We start from the raw sequence: 23,931 nt of genomic DNA on the forward strand, positions 1-23,931 counted from the left end.
AACAATCTCACCTCCGGGGGTGTGGCTTGGACTGCCAACATGGCGGACGCGGATTAAACAAGCTCTGCACGTCCATGACCAAAATCCTACCTAATCCTGCCGAATCATCCTACCCAGTGCAATTCGCTGGGTGTGGGGAGACCAGGACCCACTCTGCAGTGGCGCGTGTTTTGCGCCTTGAGGCCTCCCAGCGACTGGGATGGGCCGGATCTGCAGCTCCCATCCTACTCCCGGGCTTGGGAGGAGTGCGACGAGAGGCCGCAGTGTCTGATCCAACCCCGACGGCGAGGAACTTTATTCAGTGTTGGGGCCCCTGGTTGTTGATTGCCGGTGGGGCTTCCTCCTCAGACCCTCCTATGAACTTGTGGCGTGGAGGCGGGTGCCTGAACAGGCGGGGACCGCGAGTGTGGGTCAGCTCCCGGTTGGGGCTGGCCTCTTGATTTCTGAACGCGGCCCTGCTCGGGTGTGGGCGCCCCGTTAGCACCTGCCTCCCGCTGTGTCTCCTGAAGAGCGGGTGGCACCATATGCCGGCCCCGCAAGACACTCCCCCGGGCTGTTTATTCGAGGGGCCCCTCTGCCGTGGTCGTGCTGCAGAGTAGTGTGCTATATATGCCTGAAGTGGAGTTCCCTAGGCCCTCATCGCTTGGTGCCGGCCGGTCCCTGGTGAGTCGTGGTGCCACGCGGTGCCACGCGCAAGGGTGTGACGGGTGGTGGTCGTCCCCTCCTCACCCCCTCATTCTTTCAAAGCCGTCTTCTGCAAGCAGCCGGTGCACTAGTCACAGGCCACAACGGTGTGCTGTGTGCGCTGGGGGTGCCGTGGGCAGTCACAGGACCTGAGGGAGGGAGCGGGCGTCGCGTGGTGGTTGGGGGCTGCGGTGAATCTGGTCCTGCTAGGGGGGCCTTCCTGGCTGGTCGTTCCAGGCTGCAGAAGCGGGTGAGCTAGGCGTGGTGCGGCTTACGGCTCCCAGGCGGTCAGTTTCCATGAGGACCGGGCGCGGCGCCTCTCCCCTGAGGGTCCCCTGGCCGGTGGACTCGTGGTGTGCTGCAGTGCGAGGCACCCCCCATTGGAGTGTCCGGTGCCCCCCAGTGGATATCAGTGATCCGCCATTTTCGATTTAAATATGGAGTAAGACAACCCTGGTGGTACGGCCACGAAGCAGGAAACCCTCGATCAGTATACTACGAGGGAAGCACAAGCGGCTCAATTCCAGACAACGCAGCGCTCCTGGCAGCCATCGCTGAGGCCAGGGATACACTTGACGCTAAAATCGGCGCTGTTGGATCTGAGGTCTTCTTTCTCCGCCAAGACCTAAGGAAGGCAGTGGATCCACAATTCACAAAGAAAAAAAAAGCTCTACCTATAATGATTCAAAGAGTGCTATACGTCAAACATTTTATAAACCTCTCTGGCTAGACCATCAGCATAAATGTTCAAAACATTCAGAATAGTGTATTCATTAAATGATTTATTATTTTTTGTTTTTTTCAATACAAAACATGTTCTTTGATGATTTATGTTCTTTGAACGAGAACATCAAAGGGGTGCCGCGAAAGTGAGCATGACGAGGTTTGCCAGCCTCTGCTCCTAAGCGCGCACCTGCGCACATGCACTGAAGCTCTCGGCTGGCCATGGTAGCATTTTTTGAGCCCTCACAAAAAGTCTCGCCAGACCAGCGCATGTGCTGGGTCAGGCGAGACCTAAAAAACTCTACCTATAATGATTCAAAGAGTGCTATACGTCAAACATTTTATAAACCGCTCTGGCTAGACCATCAGCATAAATGTTCAAAACATTTAGAATGGTTTATTCATTAATTGATTTATTATTTTTTGTTTTTTCAATACAAAAATATTAGTACATTCATGCATGATAGCCTGACTAAAAACTTTTTTTTTAGAGACGAAAGGCTCCATTGCATAACTTACATTCAAAAGCACACAGCCATCTTCATACTCAGACATACTCACGCGAAAATACAAACATCAACATAAACACCCAAAAATGATTAATATACACCAAGCCCACTCACAGTATATGCCAACATTCAAAATCAAAACATTTTTTTCTAAGCGGAAAAATATAATAAACTATGAATATTATTTTAGCTATTACTGAAATATTATTTCAACAGACCATTACATAATCTATGCAATCAAAAGAGTGTTTACACTTCGGATGGGGATATTTTTAAAACACAATTCATCAATTTTCAGAACACAAGAATAAGATGTATTCATGGAGGGAGCAAATTCAGAGCGCCCGCGTGTGTTTTTGTGAAACACCCATTAGTTTGGGTATCACCTTCTTCAGGGCGCATATAGAGTATATACAGCGAGCAAGGCAATGGGACCTGTTAAAAATAAAAAATGCATTATAACATTTCTTAACTTTTCATGCAAAATTGATTACAGGTACAATGATCTAGTGGTCTAAATATATTAAAGAGCAATTGTCAATCGCACAGAGGGTCAAACGCTAAGTTGAAAAATATTGAATTTGGTCATCAAAATCCGATCAGGAGAGACATATGCACACCAGGAAGGGGACAGAATAGTCCTAGGATAAACAGACAACCAGAAGAAGGAAGGGAAGAAAAATGATAATAAAGGGATGAAATAAAGCAAAAAATAATAAACGTTCACCAAGGCACGTCAAATTTGCTGTCTGAAAAGTTTTGGATCGAGGTCAATTTGAGAGAAAACGTTTCCTGCCCAGAATCGTAACTTCCATGGCCAGAAAAAACAACATTTAAAAATACAGCGAATGATTCGATACTGGCTTAATGAACATGACAACCAGTCAGTAAAGAAAATTAAGATTTAATGAATGGAATTAAAAACATATAAGGGCATCAGACCAAGCCATTTTCTTCTTTCAATATTTAAAATCAGAGGTACCCACCTATCCTATAATAGTAGAGGATGCTGGGGGAAATACAATTCTCCTAGGAGCAGAAACCACAAGGACCGCTGCTTCTTTGCAAACAAAAGAATTCTATAAATAGAGACAAGATCATAGTCTCATAGGGGGCCCAGTAACAAAAAGTTGCTAATAGATAGAAATGCCTTACGAAGGTATAGCACCTTACCAGAAATATTAGAGGTAGTTTCTCATCGGAATCAAAGAAGGGCAGGCTAGAGCGTTGCTAAGATTCAGAGTGCGAGCCGTAAAAGCTCAGGCTACAAGGTACAAAGCATTTATCTCAAGAGCGGGCCCGCCAAGTTTCTGTATTGACAAACAATAATGGATACATCATAACGCGCTGTCGTGGTCGGAAACCGAGTTTAATAGCGCGTGTTCTAAAACACAGCGCGTATGTTGACTCGTAGTCTGAAATAAACAAATGCTTTCTCACCTCCTTTTTGCTTGAGATATGCTATGATGGTAGCAGTAACCGGAAAGGAGAGGCGTTTTCTGTGCTAATGAGTTCTGAAGGAGAAGATAAAAGAGAAAAACATTAGCAATTTGCTAGACGAGTAATGCGAGAAAAAGAAAAAGCAGGGAATCCTGCAGGATTAAAAGTTAGTACCTGGTCGGGATTGGCTTTGTGGTAATGCGTCCCGCTTCAGAATGTTTATGTTCGAGGCATATGAGCTGCAGATTATACACTGTGCATAGATCGCCATCTGGTGTTGGGCCCGGATGTTTGCCGTTTGTTTTTCCTCTTGGAAAGTCTTTGGAAGTCACGAGGTTGGTGACTCCTCCTTTGGTTCGTATTGCGCATGGGCTTCGGCTCCATCCTCAGATTGTTTTTTCCCGCCATCGGGCTCGGATGTAATACTTCGCGCTCCGGTTCCGAACTTTTCCAGTTCAACGACCGACGCAAAAATCCTCGCTCATCGAGATCCTTCAGATAATAAATCATCTTAATGACCTTCTCTTCGGCACTTCTTCGATTCCGGTCGTCGACGGCGGCGGCCTTCTGGCCTGTTCCGGCTCCGGTCTCGGCTGATGGAAAGAACTCCCTTCAAGAAGTGCCCTCGATGTGGGTCAAAGTTTCCCCACACCGATCTTCATGAGGTGTGCAACCTCTGCCTCTCCCCTGAACACGAGGCCCGAGACTGTCCCGCCTGCAAGTCTTTTCGATCTAAAAAGACTATCCGAGATCGACGGGCTAGATGCAACATGGCGCACTCCTCGACCTCCGCTCCAGTCGACATCTTCGGGGACGACGTCGAAGCTCCGGGACAGCAGAACATCGAAGAAGAGGACGACGACCTCGTCAGTGCTTCCGAGGCCGACGACTCAGATGTGGAGGACATCACCCCGGCGCAGAGGGTCGTGAGTACAATACCCCCTCCCACACCGATACCCAAAAAGGCTTCAGTCACACCTTCGCCTTCAGGCCTAGGCAAGACCAAGGATACTGCTTCTCACTCCCCACCTTCGGGCCCGGTAAAGAAGCCTATTAAGCCTTCCGGCAGCTCGGGCTCGAGCCAGCCTACCAGCGGTACCGAAAAACACCCTTCAGCACCGAAGAAAAGATCGGCCTCCACACCGAACCCAGCACCAAAGCCTTCGGTGTCGAAACCTACCCTTCCGGTGCCAACCAAACATCACAAGGCCCTCGGCACCGACACTCCCGTGCCGAAGCCTTCTTCAGCCCCGACCCAAAAATCGGAGGTCCCAAAGAAGCACGGCTTAGACGAACCTAAAAAGCCGTCGGCCCCGAAAACTCCGGTGCCGACCGAACAACCAGTGTCGCAAGAACTTTTCACACCGGATCCTCTGCAAAAGACACTTACCAAGGATCCAAAAACTGGACATTTGACACTGTCTTCAAAAAAGAGACACTTGGACAAACCAGCTCCACCTCCATCTCCCAAGAGGAAGGACACTGCTACCTCCCCTTTCAGAGTGCCTTCCCCACCTCCTCCACCCTCCACCTTCTCCACCCCTGCCTCATCGTTCTCCAACCTTGTCTCCAGTCCCAGACGATCTAGGAGACCCTTATTATGATCCAGCAGATGTGCCACAAGACCCTACTGGATCTCCAGACCCATGGGACGACTATAACAATCCGGACATCCCAGATGTCCCACAGGATGACCTTTACCCATCTAGGCCATCCCCACCTGAAGATTCGTTAGGCTTTCACCACCTACTACAAAGGGAGGCACGTTACCACGGGGTGGAGTTACATACTGACCCAGTGGAGGAAGATTTTCTCCTTGACACCTTCGATAATGCACATAGGTCTACTGCCATTCTACCTATGTTAAAGGGAGTAATCAAACATGCACCGGAGGTTTTTAAAGACCCAGTCAGGGCCAGGGTCCTAAACCCCCGTATAGAGAAAAAATACAAAGCCGCCCCCACAGACCCTTCATACATTAAAGGCCTTGCACCATTGGATTCCCTAGTGGTATCTACAGCTAGGAAGCGCTCAAATTCTCTGGCGAAGCACCACCAGCTGACAAAGAGTCCAAGCTCCTAGACGTGTCAGGGAAGCGCACTGTATCACAAGCCGCCAATATATGGCGTATCGCCAACACGCAAGCGCTATTGGCCAGATACGACAGGGCGCATTATGATGAGTTAGAGACCATCATGCACCATCTCCCTGAAAAATACAGGAATAGGGCTAATGAACTGATCCAAGAGGGAAACACAATAACTAATACCTCTATACGCTGTGCCCTAGATGCAGCAGATACAGCCTCCAGGGCCATAAACACCAGTGTCCTTCTCCGTCACCATGCCTGGCTCAGAGTTTCAGGTTTTAAACCGGAGGTACAAGCCTCTATATTGAACCACCCATTCGACCAAGATCATCTATTTGGCCCAAAAGTTGATGAAGCCCTCGAAAGGATGAAAAAAGATACTGACACGGCGAAATCCATGGGAGCCCTACAGTCACACACTCCTAGGCGCTCTTTTCGCCGCTCTTCCTTTTGGGGCACGGGCAGGGGCTACTCCTCGGATAGTGCATCCACGTCCTACAAATCCCCTCCTCAATCTACCTTCACAAAGGGTTATCAAAGAGGCGGATACAGAGGTAATAATAATAAAGGCAGAGGCAAGACAAATACCGCCCGCTCTGCCACACCACCTACCCAATGACTTTCCCCTGCTCCCTCCAGACCATTCCACTCCGGTCGGGGGCAGAATACAACATTTCCTTCACGTCTGGGAGACAATCACCTCAGACAGATGGGTGACCCAAATTATTCATTCAGGGTATTGCCTAGAATTAACATCTACCCCCCGCAAACATTCCACCCAGGCAACGCCCTATGTCTCAAGAACATGCTACATTACTAAAACAGGAGGTAATCTCCCTCCTGCAAAAACAAGCCATAGAGCAGGTCCCCATCAATCAACAAAATTTAGGGGGTCTACTCCCTGTACTTTCTGATTCCAAAGAGAGACTAGACTCTACGACCTATCCTAGATCTCAGACCTCTAAATACTTACATACATTCAGACAATTTTCACATGGTAACCCTTCAACAGGTTCTTCCACTCCTCTCCCAGAACGACTTCCTCACCACTCTGGACTTGAAAGACGCATACTTTCACATCCCAGTACACCAGGCTCACAGAAAGTACCTCAGATTTGTGGTGGACGGGCAACACGACCAGTTCAAGGTGCTCCCGTTCGGGGTAACAACAGCACCAAGGGTATTCACCAAGTGCCTAGCAGTAGTGGCTGCACAACTCAGAAGACAGCACATTCACGTCTTCCCATACTTGGACGACTGGCTAATAAAAGCCACGTCCTACAAACAATGTGTGCAACACACCGCCGCTACAATCCAACTGCTTCACCAGCTAGGTTTCACAGTGAACCACCAAAAGTCCCACCTGGTACCATCACACACAAAACAATACTTCGGTGCTACCATAGACACCTCAGAAGCCATAGCCTATCCCAATCCTGCCAGGATTGCAAACATACAGGCTCTGCGTCAGAAATTCATATTTCAACACTCTCTCCCAGCAAGAGTGTTTATGCAACTGATAGGGATGATGGCCTCTTGCATTTTCATAGTGCCCCATGCAAGACTCCAGATGCGTCCACTCCAAAAGTGTTTAGCGCGCCAGTGGAACCAGACCCAGGGGCAACTGACAGATCTGGTGTTGGTAGACGGTCGCACCCATCGCTCTCTGCAGTGGTGGAACACCACAAACCTTTCCAGAGGTCGACCGTTCCTGGACCCGGTTCCACAAATAATCCTGACAACAGACGCATCGCTCTCCGGCTGGGGAGCTCATCTGTTACATCTCACAGTACAGGGCACATGGACGCCGCAACAGAAGTTACTCCACATCAACCATTTAGAGTTACTGGCAATCTTCCTATCCCTAAAATCCTTCCAGACGCAGATTTCAGGCAAGGCAGTCCTCATTCGCACAGACATGACTGCCATGTACTACATTAAAAAACAGGGGGGCACACACTCTCCACAGCTCTCTCAATTAGCACAGAGCATATGGAGATGGGCAATTCCACAGAAAATCTTTCTCCTGGCCCAACATGTCCCAGGAGTCCAAAACACCGTGGCAGATCTGCTCAGCAGAAAACGCAACAGATTCACGAATGGGAACTTCACCCACAGTTTCTTCACCCGTTCTTTCAGAAGTGGGGGCATCCACACATAGACCTATTCGCCACCCACGAAAACAAAAAATGCCCAAGCTTCGCCGCCAGATATCCACACCCATTGTCCAAAGGCAATGCGATATGGATGAACTGGTCGAACAAATTTGCATACGCTTTTCCACCTCTCCCAGTAATTCCATTAGTGGTGCGAAAGCTACAACAGCATTCCTTAACACTGATCCTAGTAGCTCCAAAATGGGCCAGACAACCGTGGTACACCACACTGCTGGATCTCTCGGTAGTACCACACCAAAAGCTACACCTCTCACCATGCCTCCTAACCCAGAACCATGGAGAGATCAGGCACCCGGACCCAGCTCAGCTCAACCTTGCGATCTGGCTCCTGAGGTCCTAGAATTCGGATACCTTAACCTTCCCCCTGATTGCATGAATATTATCAGGGAAGCTAGACGCCCTACTACTAGGGCATGCTATGCTGCAAAGTGGAAAAGATTTGTTGTTTACTGCCACAACAACACAATCAATCCTCTAAATGCGTCCATACAGCACATCATATGTTACTTGCTCCATCTACAAAGGTGTAACCTAGCATATACATCCATTCGTTTACACCTTGCAGCAATTGCTGCCTACTTACAGAACAGGCATCACCTATCACTTTTCAGGGTGCCTGCCATCAAAGCCTTTATGGAAGGCCTCGAAAGAGTAATTCCACCCAGGGTACCACCCTCACCTGTCTGGAACTTGAAAATAGTTCTCACAAGGCTAATGGGACCCCCTTTCGAACCATTACATAAATGTGAGCTGCAATTTCTCACATGGAAAACAGCATTCCTAGTGGCCATCACTTCCCTTAGAAGGGTTAGCGAAATACAAGCGCTCACCATACAGGAACCTTTTCTTCAAATGCATCAGAACAAGGTTGTACTCCGCACCAACCCAAAATTTCTACCCAAAGTCATTTCTCCCTTCCCTAAACCAGTCGGTAGAATTACTAGTCTTTTTCTCACAACCTCAAACCGTTGCGGAAATGGCTTTACACACACTGGATGTTAAAAGGGCCTTGCATTACTACATCCAAAGAACACAACCTTTCAGAAAAACCAAACAGCTATTTGTCTCTTTCTCTCCACCACATAAAGGCAACCCTATTTCTAAATCAGGGATAGCTAGGTGGATTGTAAAATGCATACAGATTTGCTACCACAAAGCAAAACGAACGCTATCTGTTCCCCCTAAAGCCCACTCTACAAGGAAGATAGGGGCTTCTATGGCTTTTCTAAAAAACATACCACTAGATGACATCTGCAAAGCAGCGACATGGTCAACACCGCACACTTTCACAAAACAATACTGTGTAGATGTGCAAACCAAGCAACAAGCTTGTGTGGGCCAGGCTGTACTAAAAACACTGTTCTAAACAACTGCAACGGATGCCGGTGGTCGCCGCTAGGGTTGGGTACTGCTATATAGTCTATGCACAGTGTATAATCTGCAGCTCATATGCCTCGAACGGAATATGCTACTTACCAGTATGCATCTGTTCTTGGCATGTAGAGCTGCAGATCTATACACGCTCACCCGCCTCCCCGGCTACCTGTATCCGTTCCAGTCTATCTTATTTAGATACACACACATCGGTTTCTTTACTGTTATTACTACGCTCCATCTTTCCCTGCTGGCGAAAAACAATCTGAGGATGGAGCCGAAGCCCATGCGCAATACGAACCAAAGGAGGAGTCACCAACCTCTTGACTTCCAAAGACTTTCCAAGAGGAAAAACAAACTGCAAACATCCGGGCCCAACACCAGATGGCGATCTATGCACAGTGTATAGATCTGCAGCTCTACATGCCAAGAACAGATGCATACTGGTAAGTAGCATATTCCTTTTGCAGCATGGCCGAGGGGGATTCCGTGACCTATATGTATAATTTATAATGAGAGTGACACTGTCAAAGCTCAAAGTTTTTACAGGCTTGGTCTACTTATCAAGCTTTTTAAGTTGGACGAACGTCCGGGAAGGGGAAAGACTGAATTACCTGAGTCCGGGAGAACGCGTTGATGGCAGATGCAGCGAGGTAGGGCGTCCCGCGGATAGGAACAAATGGTCCAGGTGGAGAGCTAATTAGGTAACAAAGCTTAAATAGCCCAATAAGCTTGCACGTCGGTGTCCGCCAAAAAGGCGTGGAACGTAAAGCTCGCTGATGGACATAGCGTGTGAAAACCATTAGGTCTCCTTAAAGGGATACAGCTCGCCGCAGTTAGTAAATACAGGCGATTACGACGTACGCCGCATATATTAGATGACACAGCGTTTTAATACAATGTGTGAGAAGAATGAAAGGTGGTAAAAGAAAAATAGATGCCCACATGGTGGATGGGCGAGAATTGGAAATTGGAGCATTTCTGCGTCTAGAGTCCAAGGTCTCATAAAAGGATGCAATACTAATTGAGCGTCTTGAACCTAGGTCATGTATGTATAATGCATACTCTTCAGATTTTCACTCTATAGGGTTAATGGGCTTAGAGGGGGGTGAGATACCACGACTGGGTCAGAAGGTTACATCGTGTATACTCGCCAATTGCTCATTGGTTTATGGGCAATCATGGACCGATTGCATCCCTCATTCTCCTAGATTTATAAATTAAAAACAAGCTTTTCTTGCAGATAATCAGATGAATCAGGTGTATATCAGAAAAGAGAGGATATCAACATGGCTATTGAAAGGGAGACCATGCTTAAGGATTCTTCAAAGGACAAATGTGCCACAGAGGCAGTCCAGTGAAAGCAGTGCAGGGACATATATTTTGCGGGTAGCTGATGTGCCATTTCTAAAAAAAATCGCATTTTCCCAAGGCAGGGATTCAGTCAATCCCTTGTCCTTTGAGTCAAGTAGGAAAATCCAGAAGACTTCACGCTTTGTGTATGTTGGTGCAGTCCCTGGCCTTTCTGTGGGTGTATTCTTTCCAAAATGGTCCAACGGAGATCCTCCTCCGTATGATTGGCTTCCGCCCAATGACTGACCAAGGGCGCTGCAAGATTGCATCTTCTAATGTTGAACTTGTGTTCTCCCATCCTGATCCTGCACTCCCGCGCTGTCTCCCCTATATATGTTAAATTGCAGGGGTATAGGATTACAGAGATGCAATTAGAAGTCCTGCAATTCGTCATTTCTTTTAGATGTACGATACGATTATTTAAGCAGATCGGATCACTCACAATGGCATTAGCACATGCATGGCATGTTCCGCATTTATGATTTCCTTTTGTAGGGCAGTCTCCTGTAATTGATTTTTGAACAAATCCTTTCTGCTCTGGAGTTTTGGCTTTAGCCAGTATGTTCAAGTTTTTGTTTCTGCGGAATGCAAAAAGTGATTTGGGTATCCGCGAAGTTTGACTATCCAAGTTGAGTAGATGCCATTGCAAATTCACGATTTGACCGATTGTTATCAATCGATGAATGTTTCGTGACAGACTAATTTGTTGGTCTGTACTTGTTGTTTCGGTTGGAACATAGAATCACGGTTGTAAAAGTGTGCTCTCTTCAGGGCATCTCTGATCAATCTACGCGGGTATCCTCTTTGTACAAATTTCTCCTTCATTAGTTTGGCGTTGTGTAGATAATCCTTGATGGAATTACAGTTTCTACGTAGGCGTAGAAACTGACTGAAAGGAATTCCATCCTTTTGGCTTCTCGGGTGTAAGCTACCAAAATGAAGGAGGGTGTTCCTGGCTGTGGGTTTGGTGTACAGGGACACCATCAGTTGGGACTCCTGGTGACCCACCCATACATCCAAGAATTCCAGTTTATGGTTACGCATATGTGCCGTGAACCGGAGATTGATATCAGCCGTATTAATCCATTCGATGAATTCACTTAATGCCTCATGGACGCCGGTCCAGATGAAAAAATTGTCATCTATGAACAGCGACCAGTGGCGGATGTTTTCAAAGAATGGGGCAAGTTCATTGTAAATGTTGCGTTGTTCAAAGTGCCTCATGTAGAGACCAGCAACACTGGGGGCACAAGCTGCCCCCATGCTGACTCCTTGCACCTGCTGATAAAATTTGCCGTCAAATTCGAACAAATTTTCTTCAAGAACAATCTCCAAGCACTGGGTCAAAATCTACCATTGTCTAAAGTTGTTTCGGTATTAATAATATCGGTGACCACCCTAAGAGCTTCATTTTGTGGGATGTTGTAACGTTTCAACATCCAAGGTCACCAAAACCTCTTGTTCTTGATTATACTGGAGTCCTTCAATCTTAGAGATGATCCACATCACTGAAGCAGACAGACAGGTCTCGTCCATTGAGGATACTGTGACTAATTTGCAACAGCGAGTCAATAAACTTGCGGTTATCTCGCAGGAACTGGCATCTCGGGTTGAAGAAGTGGAGGGCCGCGCCCGACGCAACAATCTCTGCTTTGTGGGCTTTCCAGAGGGCTGCAAAGGTGTTTCCATGAACCGCTTCCCCACCCCTACCGGACGATATGCTATCATCCTGATTTGTGGTTGAGAGAGCCCACTGGGCACTTATGAAGAAACCTCCTCCCAGGGAAAACGCAAAGCCAGTCATTGCTAAACTGCTTAATTATGCTGAAAGAGATGCTGTGTTGCAGTATGCTAGGTTAAATAAGGACAAACTCATCTTTGACTCTCGACCAATACTGATAGTCCCAGATTATACCTGCTTGGTGCAGCAGCAATGTCAATAATTTCTGGTAGCAAAGAGATGGTTGCAAGAGCTCAATATCCAATATACACTCCTGTATCCCGCCAGGCTACGAGTGGTATATAACTGTAAGTCTCATCACTGATACGCCTGAAGCTGTGTTTGCTTGGTCTGATGAACGTACCCACCTGAAACCTCGCTGTCCACCGCCGCTGGGATCGGATTCATCTCGTGGGTCGCAGCGAAATTGACTCAGAAGGACAAAATCAAAGTCAGGCTCCGATCGACGCTCATCCAGCCCGAAACGGGCATCCTGAACTGCTCCATCGCTGGGTGCCTTGGGTTCTGGTTCCCACCAATGGACTGATATCTACACATGCTTTCTTTGGCACTCTGAGTAAACGTGGACGACACGCAACGTACCTGTCCAGCCCCAGATATTTGTACCCCATGTTGAAGTTCTGGGGAAGGTTGGGAACCATTGGAGGGGGGGGGGACTCTCGGCTCCCCTGTTGGGGGTCGGGCGTGCCTCCCGCCGTGACAGATGCTCCCTGTTCTTGGCAGTATCGGGTGAGGGAGGGGGGGGGGTATTTCTGGGGTTGTGGGGTATTTGCATATTTCACTTCCAAGTTTTCACACTTGCGCAGACACAAAGCCCGATTATGGTTCTTGCTAGATGCCTGGTATCCCGATACATACTATAGATGACCACCCTGGTTAATTCTCCCCCTTTGGGAGATTTGTCAGTGGTATCATGGAACGTCAGGGTCTTAATAAAATCAAGCGGGGCGCCATTCTCCGTCAGGCCAAGACATACACGCTGTCATCCTTCTCCTACAGGAGACCCATTTGCTGGGTACCAAAGCTCCCTGCTTGGCTAGGTTCAGATATCACTTTATCTATCATGCTGGGTTCATGAGGGACTCCCGCGGGACAGCCATTCTCATTCACCGTTCTATCCCCTTTATTTTGAGAAACATTGGGCGGATCCTGGGGGGAGATTTATCATCGTATCAGGCACACATTAGCATCGGTAATATCTACGCGCCACCTTGGGCTCCACTTTCGTCAACACAATCACCCTACTGTGAAGCAAACTCCCGGATGGTTTAATCCCCCGGTGCGGCAACTGGAATGATGTAATGTCACCACTGGATAGGAGGCGCGGATCTGGCTCTGTTCCCAAAGCAGAAGCCTCGAAATTGTCTCAGCTAGCTAGCATACTGGGATGGTCAGACGTACGGCGGGAATATCATCTGGCATAGGTGGGTTAGACCATTATGTCTGCCATCCTTGGCTCTTTATCCCAGTTGGACTATTTGTTCACACCCCGTAAGTACACCCACAGATTTTCCCAGGTTACTCCTCTGCCTCTGACTATCAAGAGACATTTCCGCAGGCAATCCAGGAAAACATTGCTTTGAATGCTGTGTCTGCCCCATTTTGGGTTACACTCTAGGAGACCCTTAAACCCACACTCAGGGGGTTGATATCAGCTACCGTACACACAGGCGGAGCGGAACTAGAGGCCCATCACGCATTCCTTGAGACACAATATAACAGCAACCCCAGCCCTTCCCCTCGGCGCAATGTCCTTCACGCCCAACAATAGTTGCAGCAACATCTCATAGAGGAGGCAAAAGACATCAGGTTAGCGTCACACTATCAGATCTATCAACGGGGGGACAAATCTAGCAAAATTCTACATAGGCTTTGTCAAGTTACACAGTCTCCGGCTGCTGTTCCGATCATCCGTAGCTCTGATGGTGTCTTACACTCCTCTCCTGGGGCGGTAGCCATGAAATTGGCGCTCTATTCTTCCACCCTATATGCGCGGCAAGATCCGCTCTCGGAGGCCCTCATCGCTGAGTTCCTTCGAGATATATCTCATCCACCCCGATTAACCAATCAGATGAGAGAACACCTTGAGGCCCCCATCACGTTGGAGGAATTAAATGCAGCATTGGTAGCAATGCACCCAGGTAGGGCCCCGGGCCCTAATGTATTCCCTATGAAATTCCTACAGTCACACATAACCACATTAGGACCATACTTATTAGAGGCCATTCAGGAAGCACTTGAAAGGCTTATACTTTCCCAGGACTGGAGGCAAACTGATAGTTTTCCTTCTTTAAACCGGGTCGTCCACCAGAAGACCCCTCCTCATATCACCCCATCTCCCTGATTAATTTTGATCCCAAACTCCTGGGCCCGGTATTGGCTGACGGTCTGCGTCCCTGTGTACAAGGCCTAGTTCATTTGGACCAATCTGGCTTTATGCAATACCGGGCCGGGTCCACAGCGCTATGACGCTGGTTCCAGAGCTGGGACGCCCTGCAGCCATACTTCTCGCGGACATAGATAAGGCGTTTGACTCCCTTAGTTGGGAGTATCTTTTACAACTTTTCGAGGCAGTCAATTTTGGCCCGCGTTTCTTAGCGTATATTGTATACTGCACCAGCTGCTTCAGTGCGTATTGCGGGACACAGGTCTGCCCCCTTGTTTGTCTGTCGGGGCACGAGAAAGGGCTGCCCCTTGTCTCCTCTGTTGTGCGCCCTGGTGATTGAGCCCTTGGCGGTATGGGTTCCTAGAGATCCTGTGCTCCGAGGATTTGAGTGGCCACGGTCGCAATCTGATCGGATCGCACTATATGCGACCCATGGATCTCGGGGCCACGGATCCTACTGATCCTCCGGGTATTCGGCCAAACCTCGGTGCTCCACACCAACCCCTCCAATTCAGTGTTGTTTCCGGTATGTGGTAACCAGGGAAGGAATACATGGGCGGCCCAGCTGAAGCATGTGACAGAGGGCTTTATGTATTTAGGGATCTTTATGTCCCCCTGCCCAAAGACCTAATGGGCACATAACATAAACTCACTTATAGCTGGCCTCCGTGACAAGACTAATATTTGGGCATCCCATCCCCTTTCGTTGTATGGGCGCTCAGTGATTTTAAAGATGGTCTCTCTCCCTAGAATTCTATACTGGCTGCAGAACTTTCCGTATCATATACCGTGGTCCAGGGTGCGCAAATTACTGCAATACTTAATAAGTTCTTGTGGAACAGAGGGTCTGTTCGGGTGGCACTGCAAACTTGTGTGCAATAAACATACTGTGGGTTAATTGCAGCAGCGGATGTTTACGCGTACTATGCTGCCACTCACCTTTTAATCAACGAATGGTGGTATAGTGCACCATCAGACCCGGCGTTCGCATTAGAAGGCGCGGCGATGGAGGGGTCCCTCTCCCCCAGTTACTGTACAGTAACCAGAAGCTTGATTTCTTTCAGCATGCCAGCAGCAAGGTGATCTGGCTCTGGAGACCCAATGTGGGGCCAGTTGGGTGGTGAGGGCGCCTGACTCAGGCGACTCCCCTATGGCACGGCACACTTCTGCGACAGGTAGTGGCCTTGGTGGGATTTCGCAAATGGGACCTGATGGGTATCTCCACTCTGGGCGATGTGATAAAGGGCACTACACCAAAGTCATTCCAGCAGATACAGACCGATTTTCACCTACATAAAACCAATTCTACAAGTTCCTACAGTTAGACCATGCTCTCACTCCCATCATTCACACACTGGATACCCTTCCAGAGTTTCACCCCCTGGAGGGCGGCCTCCTCATTTAGAAACTCATAAAATTCGACAGATATATCAGACCCTGACAACACATGCTAAAACGACCCTCCATAAAACCAGAGACGCATAAGAAGCGGATATTCTGGACTTAACCAATGATGACTGGGCCGAGGCCTTGGCTAGCCCTCAGAATGCGACTGTGTCCTCTTGATTCTGCCTCATTCAATTTAAATCCATACACCGTGTATATTATTCCCGACTCAATCTCTGGAAGTTGGGGGTCATCCAATCCCCCCAGTGCCTGCGCTGTGGCAGGGACGAGGGATCATTCATTCACTCAGTTTGGGACTGTACCGTACTACAGCCCTTCTCGCGTAGGTTCTCGGCTTGCCTGGGTGAAGTGCTGTCCTGGGATCTTCCGAAGTGCTGTCCTGGGATCTTCCATATGACCCCAAATAATTTTTACTACATAGCACTGGGGTAAAGGGGAAAACCGGTATAAACAACACATACTATTTCTGGCCCTCACTATAGCTGTTGTGGAAGTTGACCCCCCTCCCCGGTCCCTGAATATGAAGTTTTAATTTATCTCGTACATCTAGTTAAAGAAATGTCTTCAGATAGCTCAGCGATTCAATGTTTTAATGTTACCTTCCTGGCAGGGGAAATCAAATTTTTATATTTGCTGGTATGGGTGCAATTTTTGTTTACTGTCATGTTATGCATTGACGTTGTTTAGTTTTTGTGGGGGGGATTCTTACTTTGTAATGTTTTGAAATCACTCTCTTATTTTTATTTTTTTTGCACAGACCAACGGGATTATATTTGTGAATATTGTGCCCGCGCCTTCAAGAGTTCCCATAATTTAGCTGTTCATAGAATGATCCACACAGGAGAAAAGCCCTTGCAGTGAGTAATGCTTGACCTTCATTATGTCATGCTTTCTGTTCCTGAGATTTTAACTGATTGTTTATGCCAGTCATGTAAAACTAGTGGATGATGTTACATTGGTCAGTGCTTGCTCTGTCAACATGAGAGTTGTTTCTGACAAGTGTTGTTCTGCTTTGTACTGTCTTTAATGTTATATGATTTCTTGGCCACGCTTCTAATTTAGGGTTTGTTAACGAAATAGGTTTTCAAATTCAAATGGGCATTGATGTCAGTGACACAAAAGCTAAGGCTTAATCAGAAATGAAACATCACATACTTTAATCTTTGGGGTCAGTTTTGCCTTTTGAAGAGGGATCTCACAACTTTTTATTTGCAAAAACAAGGCAAAACCGATTGTACCTTCTTGTTCAGCATCCTAATATAGTATAACTGCCTACACAATGAAACAGACTTTGTGTCGATTTTAAAAGTTTTTTTTAAATGTATTGCGATCTCATTGTTTCTTTTTGCTTTGGGTAACATTTGCTACCTATACGTCTACATTGAGCATTGTAACTTGTGCCATTAGTCACTAAACTCTCTCCTTTAGGTTATGTTTCTGACACTGTCCTCTGGTAAAAACACACTGATATGTTAATACTTTACATACTTGCTTCTGTGCAGCCCATAGGGTCTGGCATGCAATATGAGCTATCGATTCCACACACACAAAAACATTTTGCTGCCACTTGTAACGTTCAGTGCATCCTAGTCTTCAATGGTACATCAAGGAAATAAATATGGTATTGTTGGTCTTTACACTCCTATGGCTGATGCACTGTATCTAGCTATCCACCTAGTTTTCTATGTTTAACTGTCATCTTAGAATGATTTAACATTGAAATGTGTTCTTCATCCTAACATATCAGAATGAAAATCACAACAATTGGTTCAGCACTTAATACAGTGTAATTCCAAAAAGTCCATAATGATAAGCACATAAAGAAGATTCTGGAATTCCAAGTGTTTTCTTTAAGTTCCATTCCAATTAATTATTTATTCAATGTTCATTAAAACTCAGAAGGACCATAACCAATGTGTTTGGTCTCGAAAAGAGACTTCTTCAGGGCTATAGAAAAAACATATATACAAACTTTGATTAAAAACACAATTGTGACTCTGCCTGGGGCCAAAAACATGTGTTCGAGGCATATGAGCTGCAGATTACACACCTTTGCATAGATCGCCATCTGGTGTTGGGCCCAGATGTTTGCAGTTTGTTTTTCCTCTTGGAAAGTCTTTGGAAGTCACAAGGTCGGTGACTCCTCCTTTGGATCGTATTGCGCATGGGCTTCGGCTCCATCCTCAGATTGTTTTTTTCCGCCATCGGGCTCGGATGTAATCTTCGCGCTCCGGTTCCGAAAGCCTTCCAGTTCTACGATCCACGCGCAATCCTCACCCCAATCGCTGTATTGTTTCGATCACGATCTCTTCAATCAACGCGCCTTCCCATCAACGCAAACCTTCGATTCCAGTCGTCGACGGCGGCCTTCGGGCCTACCCAGGCTCCGGTCCCGGCTCATGGAAAGCACTCCATTTAAAAAGTGCCCTCGACGTGGGTCCAAATTTCCCCACACCGATCTTCATGAGGTATGCAACCTTTGCCTCTCCCCTGAACACGAGGCTCGAGACTGTCCGGCCTGTAAGTCTTTCCGGTCCAAAAAGACTATCCGGGACCAAAGAGCCAGAAGGAACATGGCACACTCCTCGACGTCCATTCCAGACTACATCGACGATCCGGAACATCATCGCACCGAAGAGGACCTCGTCAGCGCTTCCGAGGCCGACGAGTCAGATGTGGAGGACATCACTCCGCAGAGGGTTGGGAGTACAAATCTACCCCCTCCCACACCCGCGCTGACACCCAAAAAGGCTTCAGTCACGCCTTCGCCTCCGGCCCTAGGCAAGACCAGAGACACAGCTTCACACACCTCACCTTCGGGCCCGGTGAAGAAGCCAAGTAAGCCTTCCGGCGGCTCGGGCTCGAGCCAGCCTACCAGCAGTGCCGAGAAACACACTTCCGCACCGAAAAAGAAACCGGCCTCCACACTTCATCTCCCCGCGCCTAACAAAACATGGATGTGCCTGTCTGGAACAGCTGGTGCTCCTGTAAAGCGCCCTGATACCTCCAGGTTGAATTCGAGCTATATAAAACTGTGTGACAAAAAACACGGCTCTGTGGATCTTACACGCCCGGAAATTGCTTGTACTGTCTCCACGCAAGGAAGCTAGAGATGTTTAGGAACGACTGCTGTGGCACAAAATGCCATGAAGGTGCTTGTGTGTGGCATAGAAGGACTCCCTGCAGATAAATCACGGATTACAGTGACCTAGCGCTCGCCATGACGTTTTCGTCGCCTTTTTCTGCCGTCCCACTTGGACGGCCTCGCCTGCTAAAAGGTTTCTTGTCTTTATGGGGGCCATGTGTTTGGCCCCATAAAGAAGATAAGAAACCTTTTACGCCAGCAGGAAGTCAGACGAGACAGTCCAACTGGGGCGGCTCTAAAAGAGAAGTGTACGTCACTGGAAGCTTTTTTCCAATGGCTGGCCACCGTTTAGCATAAACGGAGACGCCAGCCAATGGAAAAGAGGGACAGGGCTTAAATCCTGCTAGTGAAAGCTACCCAAAAACATAACATCTCGCCAGCGAGACTGCGCACGTCTGCGCAGCCTACGCTAGCCGAGACCTAAAAATCTTTACATTGAGGACAAGCATAAAGACTAAATTTATTGCTTGTACCCTGATCACAAGGCCACTGATTGTAAGATCTGCAGGACCTTCTCTACCAAGACTCTGAAAGACAGGGAAGGACGTCTATTGACCTGGTTACAGAAGATGAAGTCACGTAAGGAAGTAATATCCAGTGACAGTGAAGATTCCTCCTCCGCTACATCTTCAAGGAGGTCTAAAAAGAGGGGTAGGTCTTCCCCTTCAACTTCGACTGAACCTCGTACTAAGGCCTTACAAAAGACCTCTGATAGGTCTGACAGGCCCAGTCCCAAAAAATCTCCTCACCGAGGTGTAAAGGAGACGGAGGGACGAGTTCCTGAGGTACTTTCTACTCATAATGTGAGCCATGGATCTTCGGTTTCCTCTCCATCATCTGAAAAGGCAAAACTTTTCAAGAAACTAGCATCTGTACCTCAGGAGGCAAAATCTCAGAAGAAAATCTGTCCGTCGCAAGAGCAATATCAGGTACGTCCAGGCGTCGATTCCAGCTCCGTCGACGGGCCCGTCGTCGAGCGCTTCGCCGACGACGACTTCATCGACGCTACAGGTACCTGTCACAATGTCGTCGACGATGCTGACAACCTCGACGTCGATGACGCTGACGATGGTGTCGACGATGTCGATGCCAACATCTATGATGGTACTGACGACGAGCTCATCGACAGTACCGTCGACGATCAGCCCATCGTCATCGACAATCCATTCTCCGACGGCGATTCCTTCGACAACCTCGTCGGCGATACAGAAAGTTCAAATTTCTATAAAAAGACGCCAAATAACACCGGAAATGACATCTCGGCGTAGAGTGACACCATTACCTCCAGCATTGCTCTTGGACGAGGAATATTCAGAGGAAGAAGAAGGTCCTTATGGGGATGCGTAGAGTCCATCCCAACTTCAAGTAAAATACCAGGACTCGGATTCTGACGATTATTACTTTGAACAACAACAATACCCTCCACGAGATAGACCTCAAGAGCAAACACAACAGGGTATGGTGGCCATGCCGTCTTCACTTGTTAGTGACTTACAAATCATGTTAGATTATAAGAGGAGATTTCCATCTCAAACATCTGATCAGCAATCAGTGCAACCGCCGCTGCCACCACCACCTCTGACCTATTCTTCGGCTACAGTGGATCCTCCATTATCTCAACCTCCGGAGCCGGAACCAATAGAAGGTCGCCAGAATATCGTCACTGTGCATGATGATGATGATCAGAATGTCGAACAGGTCCCAAATTCGGATAGGGAATGGGACGAATATATCCTTCCAGATCCTGCTTCGCCATCACCGGATCCTATAGATTCTCCTCCAGCAGACATCGGAGGTTTCCATAATCCAGAGCTTCCAAGAGGTTTGGCCTTACCATTCCAGTTGTACAATCGGAGTGCTTTCTTTATGATTTTAAGGAGCCTTACAGAAAATCCATCCGTTCCATCCTGATTGTGGAGCATGTATGGAGTGAGAGAATAAAGGTGATGCAGTCTCCAGCTACAGTCATCCCTGTTCTTCCGCGGCTGGAGAAAAAATATAAGGTTCCTGACGATAGTCCCGCTTGCCTGGTTGGTCAACCGAATCCGGACTCTGTTATCTCGCAGGCGGCTCAAAGAAAGTCAAAGAATCCATCGGTGCCCCTTACCATACCACCGGATAAGGAGGGTAGGCGCCTAGACAATGTGGGGAAGAGGTTTTCCTCTATGTCTAGCCTCCTTGTTAGAGCACTAGCAATTTTGGGACGATATGATCGCCAAATGTGGTGCGATTTATCTCCATTTATGGATCAACTGCCAGATGGTTCCAAGGCTGATGCGAAGATGTTCCTGGAGGAAGAAGAGCGGTCTATTTCAGAAATCATCGATTGCGCAATGGACATTGCCACCACTGCTTTTCGCACCTTGGCAGGTTCAGCTGTTCTAATATGGCAAGGCTAGCTTCAGGCTACCTGGTTTCGCCCTGAAGTTCAGAATAAGATCTTAGATTTGCCATTTGATGGAGACATGCTTTTTGGGAAGCATGTGGACGACGCTCTACAGGACATCAAAAAAGACACAGAAACAGCAAGGTCCCTGGATACATTGCAATACCGCAAAGTGCCTTTCCGGGGTGCAAGAGGAAAAGGTTTTTCTACATACAGAGGAGGATGCCAACAGCGCTACTCCTATTCTCAGTCGTACAAACCTCAGTACTCTCGACGCCAAGGCCATTCAGCGTCTTTCTCTCGCCAGCCTTCAAGAGGATGACGGGGGCGTCATTGGAGAGATACCTCTAAACGCCAATAGCGGCTTCCCGGCTCTGCCTACTGTTCCTTCACCCCCGGTAACATCAGTGGGGGGCAGGATAGCGCAATGTCTCCACAGCTGGAAGATCATAACATCAGATCGGTGGGTCCTCAATATCATCCGGTTTGGCCACACATTAGAGTTTCAACACCTCCCACCTTCCAGAGCCCCTTGCGCCACCAAATCAAAACATCTACAACGTCTCGAAGCTCATCAACTGCTCATCAAAGGAGCGATAGAGCCAGTACCTCTATACCAACGAGGAAAAGGGTTCTATTCCAGGTTTTTCCTGGTTCGCAAGACGGAGGAAAAATGGCGCCCTATCTTAGACCTGAGGGAGCTCAACACCTATCTCATAAAACTCTTGTTTCGGATGGTATCTCTCCAGGATATCTTGCGTCTCCTGAATCTAGGTGATTACATGGCAACTCTGGATCTCGAGGACGCATACTTCCATGTTCCTCTCCACCCCGCCCACAGGAGATTTCTACGCTTCACAGTAGCCAAGAGCCACTTTCAGTTCAAGGTCCTGCCTTTCGGACTCAGATCCGCTCCGCAGATATTCACAAATGTATCGGCCCCAGTTGCAGCGTTTCTCAGAAAACAGTCTCTACAGGTTTTTCCCTACCTGGATGATTGGTTGATAAAAGCTCCATCTTCTCAAGCAACTACAAGGGCAGTCGAAAGTTGCATTCAGCTTTTCAATCATCTGGGTCTTCAGCTCAACAAAGACAAGTCAGTCCTTCTTCCATCCAGGTCAGCCAAGTTTCTAGGGTCCATTCTGAATACAACTTGTTGCAAAGCTTTCCCATCAGAGGAAAGACAGAAAAGGCTGATTCTTTCCGCCCGTCAATTGCAAAGAAGACAATCCCTGTCTGTCCTTCTGTACAAATCTCTCCTAGGATCGATTTCATCCTGCATTCCCTTAATTCCGCATTGCAGACTTCGTATGCGCCCCTTACAAGAACAACTGGACATGCAGTGGCGTAAGGCACGTTCGACGACAAAATAATAGTCACTTGTCTTATGAGAGAGGCGGTCAACTGGTGGACGATCAAAGACAATATCTCGAAAGGTCTTACTTTCAAGGTTGATCCAGCTCCTTTGATACTGACCACGGATTACTTGCTAGAAGGCTGGGGAGCGGTTTTGCAAGACCTTCAAGTAAGCGATCACTGGACACCCTAACAACGCACTCTCCACATCAATCTTCTGGAGCTCAAGGCGATTCGTTTGGCTTTACAGGCTTTCCTTCCGAGGATTCGGAACTCCACCGTCCTGGTCCGTACAGACAACACGACGGCAATGCAAATGTGGTTACTGTTTCACAACGGCTACGAAAATCTGAGGCTCTCTCAGGAAGGGTCTATGGGGTGAGGCTAATCTGATTGGGTGTTACATGTTTTTGGTCTCTTTTGCAAAAAGAGGGGGATATGCTACAAAATGAGATGAGGCCTAGGCCTTTCTTTCTCTTTTGTACCTACTGCTATGTTATTTTTTTATTTACCGAGGCTCCCATTCCGACGACGGGGAATGATCAAAGCTATGGGAATCTATGAAAGTTACCAATACTGGAGAACCAAAGTAACAGGTAAGTAACTTGTTTTCTTCGTTATCACAAAAGCACTTTAAATATTGATTTTCATGGATAAGTAAACAATTCGCTTAAATTAGTCTATACGCAACAATGCTTTCCTATGGGAGAAAAGGCATATGGTGCATACAGTTATTTATAGTCAGTTTCTCGGGTCTCCTTCAGGAGTTAGGATTGTAGGGGCCAAGGTTTCAAAGTACCACCAGCAGTTATTCTATGCCTGCCGTCGGGGTGTCCTGGTGTAGAGATGTTGGTCGGCTTTGTATCTTTGCGCGTTAAGCCAATGGAAAGAAAAGAAGCGGCACTACCTAGAAACAGGCTGCAGAGGGAATCTTGAGGACAAGTTTGGGAGCTCCCAATGGCAGTCTTGGGTCACAAGGTAGCTGTAAACAAGGGGGCACAGCTAGTTCGTCAGTATCTGGGCTGGGGCACTCGGTGCAGAATGAAAAGGTCGGCTGGGCTCTGCGCGTCCGAAGGCCTTATGGTTGTCTTTCTCGCCAACTGAGGGTGCAGAAAATCAGTATTGCTGGGCCAGTCTGAAAGTGGGTCCCTGCGGTGTTGA

The 23,931-nt window shown here is 47.7% G+C and overlaps 1 protein-coding gene across 4 annotated transcripts in view; it reads left to right on the forward strand.

Moving 5' to 3' along the window:
* ZFP91 (ZFP91 zinc finger protein, atypical E3 ubiquitin ligase) overlaps positions 1-23,931 on the forward strand; it is a 284,968-nt gene that overhangs the window by 242,410 nt on the left and 18,627 nt on the right. For all 4 annotated transcript variants that reach the window (XM_085651803.1, XM_085651804.1, XM_085651806.1 and 1 more), the window contains one exon: positions 16,641-16,740. In XM_085651803.1, the coding sequence (XP_085507929.1) occupies positions 16,641-16,740 (100 nt within the window). The remainder of the gene's footprint in view (positions 1-16,640; positions 16,741-23,931) is intronic.

This window comes from Triturus cristatus, chromosome 4_1 (genome assembly GCF_964204655.1).
Source record: "Triturus cristatus chromosome 4_1, aTriCri1.1, whole genome shotgun sequence".
NCBI classification, from domain to species: Eukaryota; Metazoa; Chordata; class Amphibia; order Caudata; family Salamandridae; genus Triturus; species Triturus cristatus.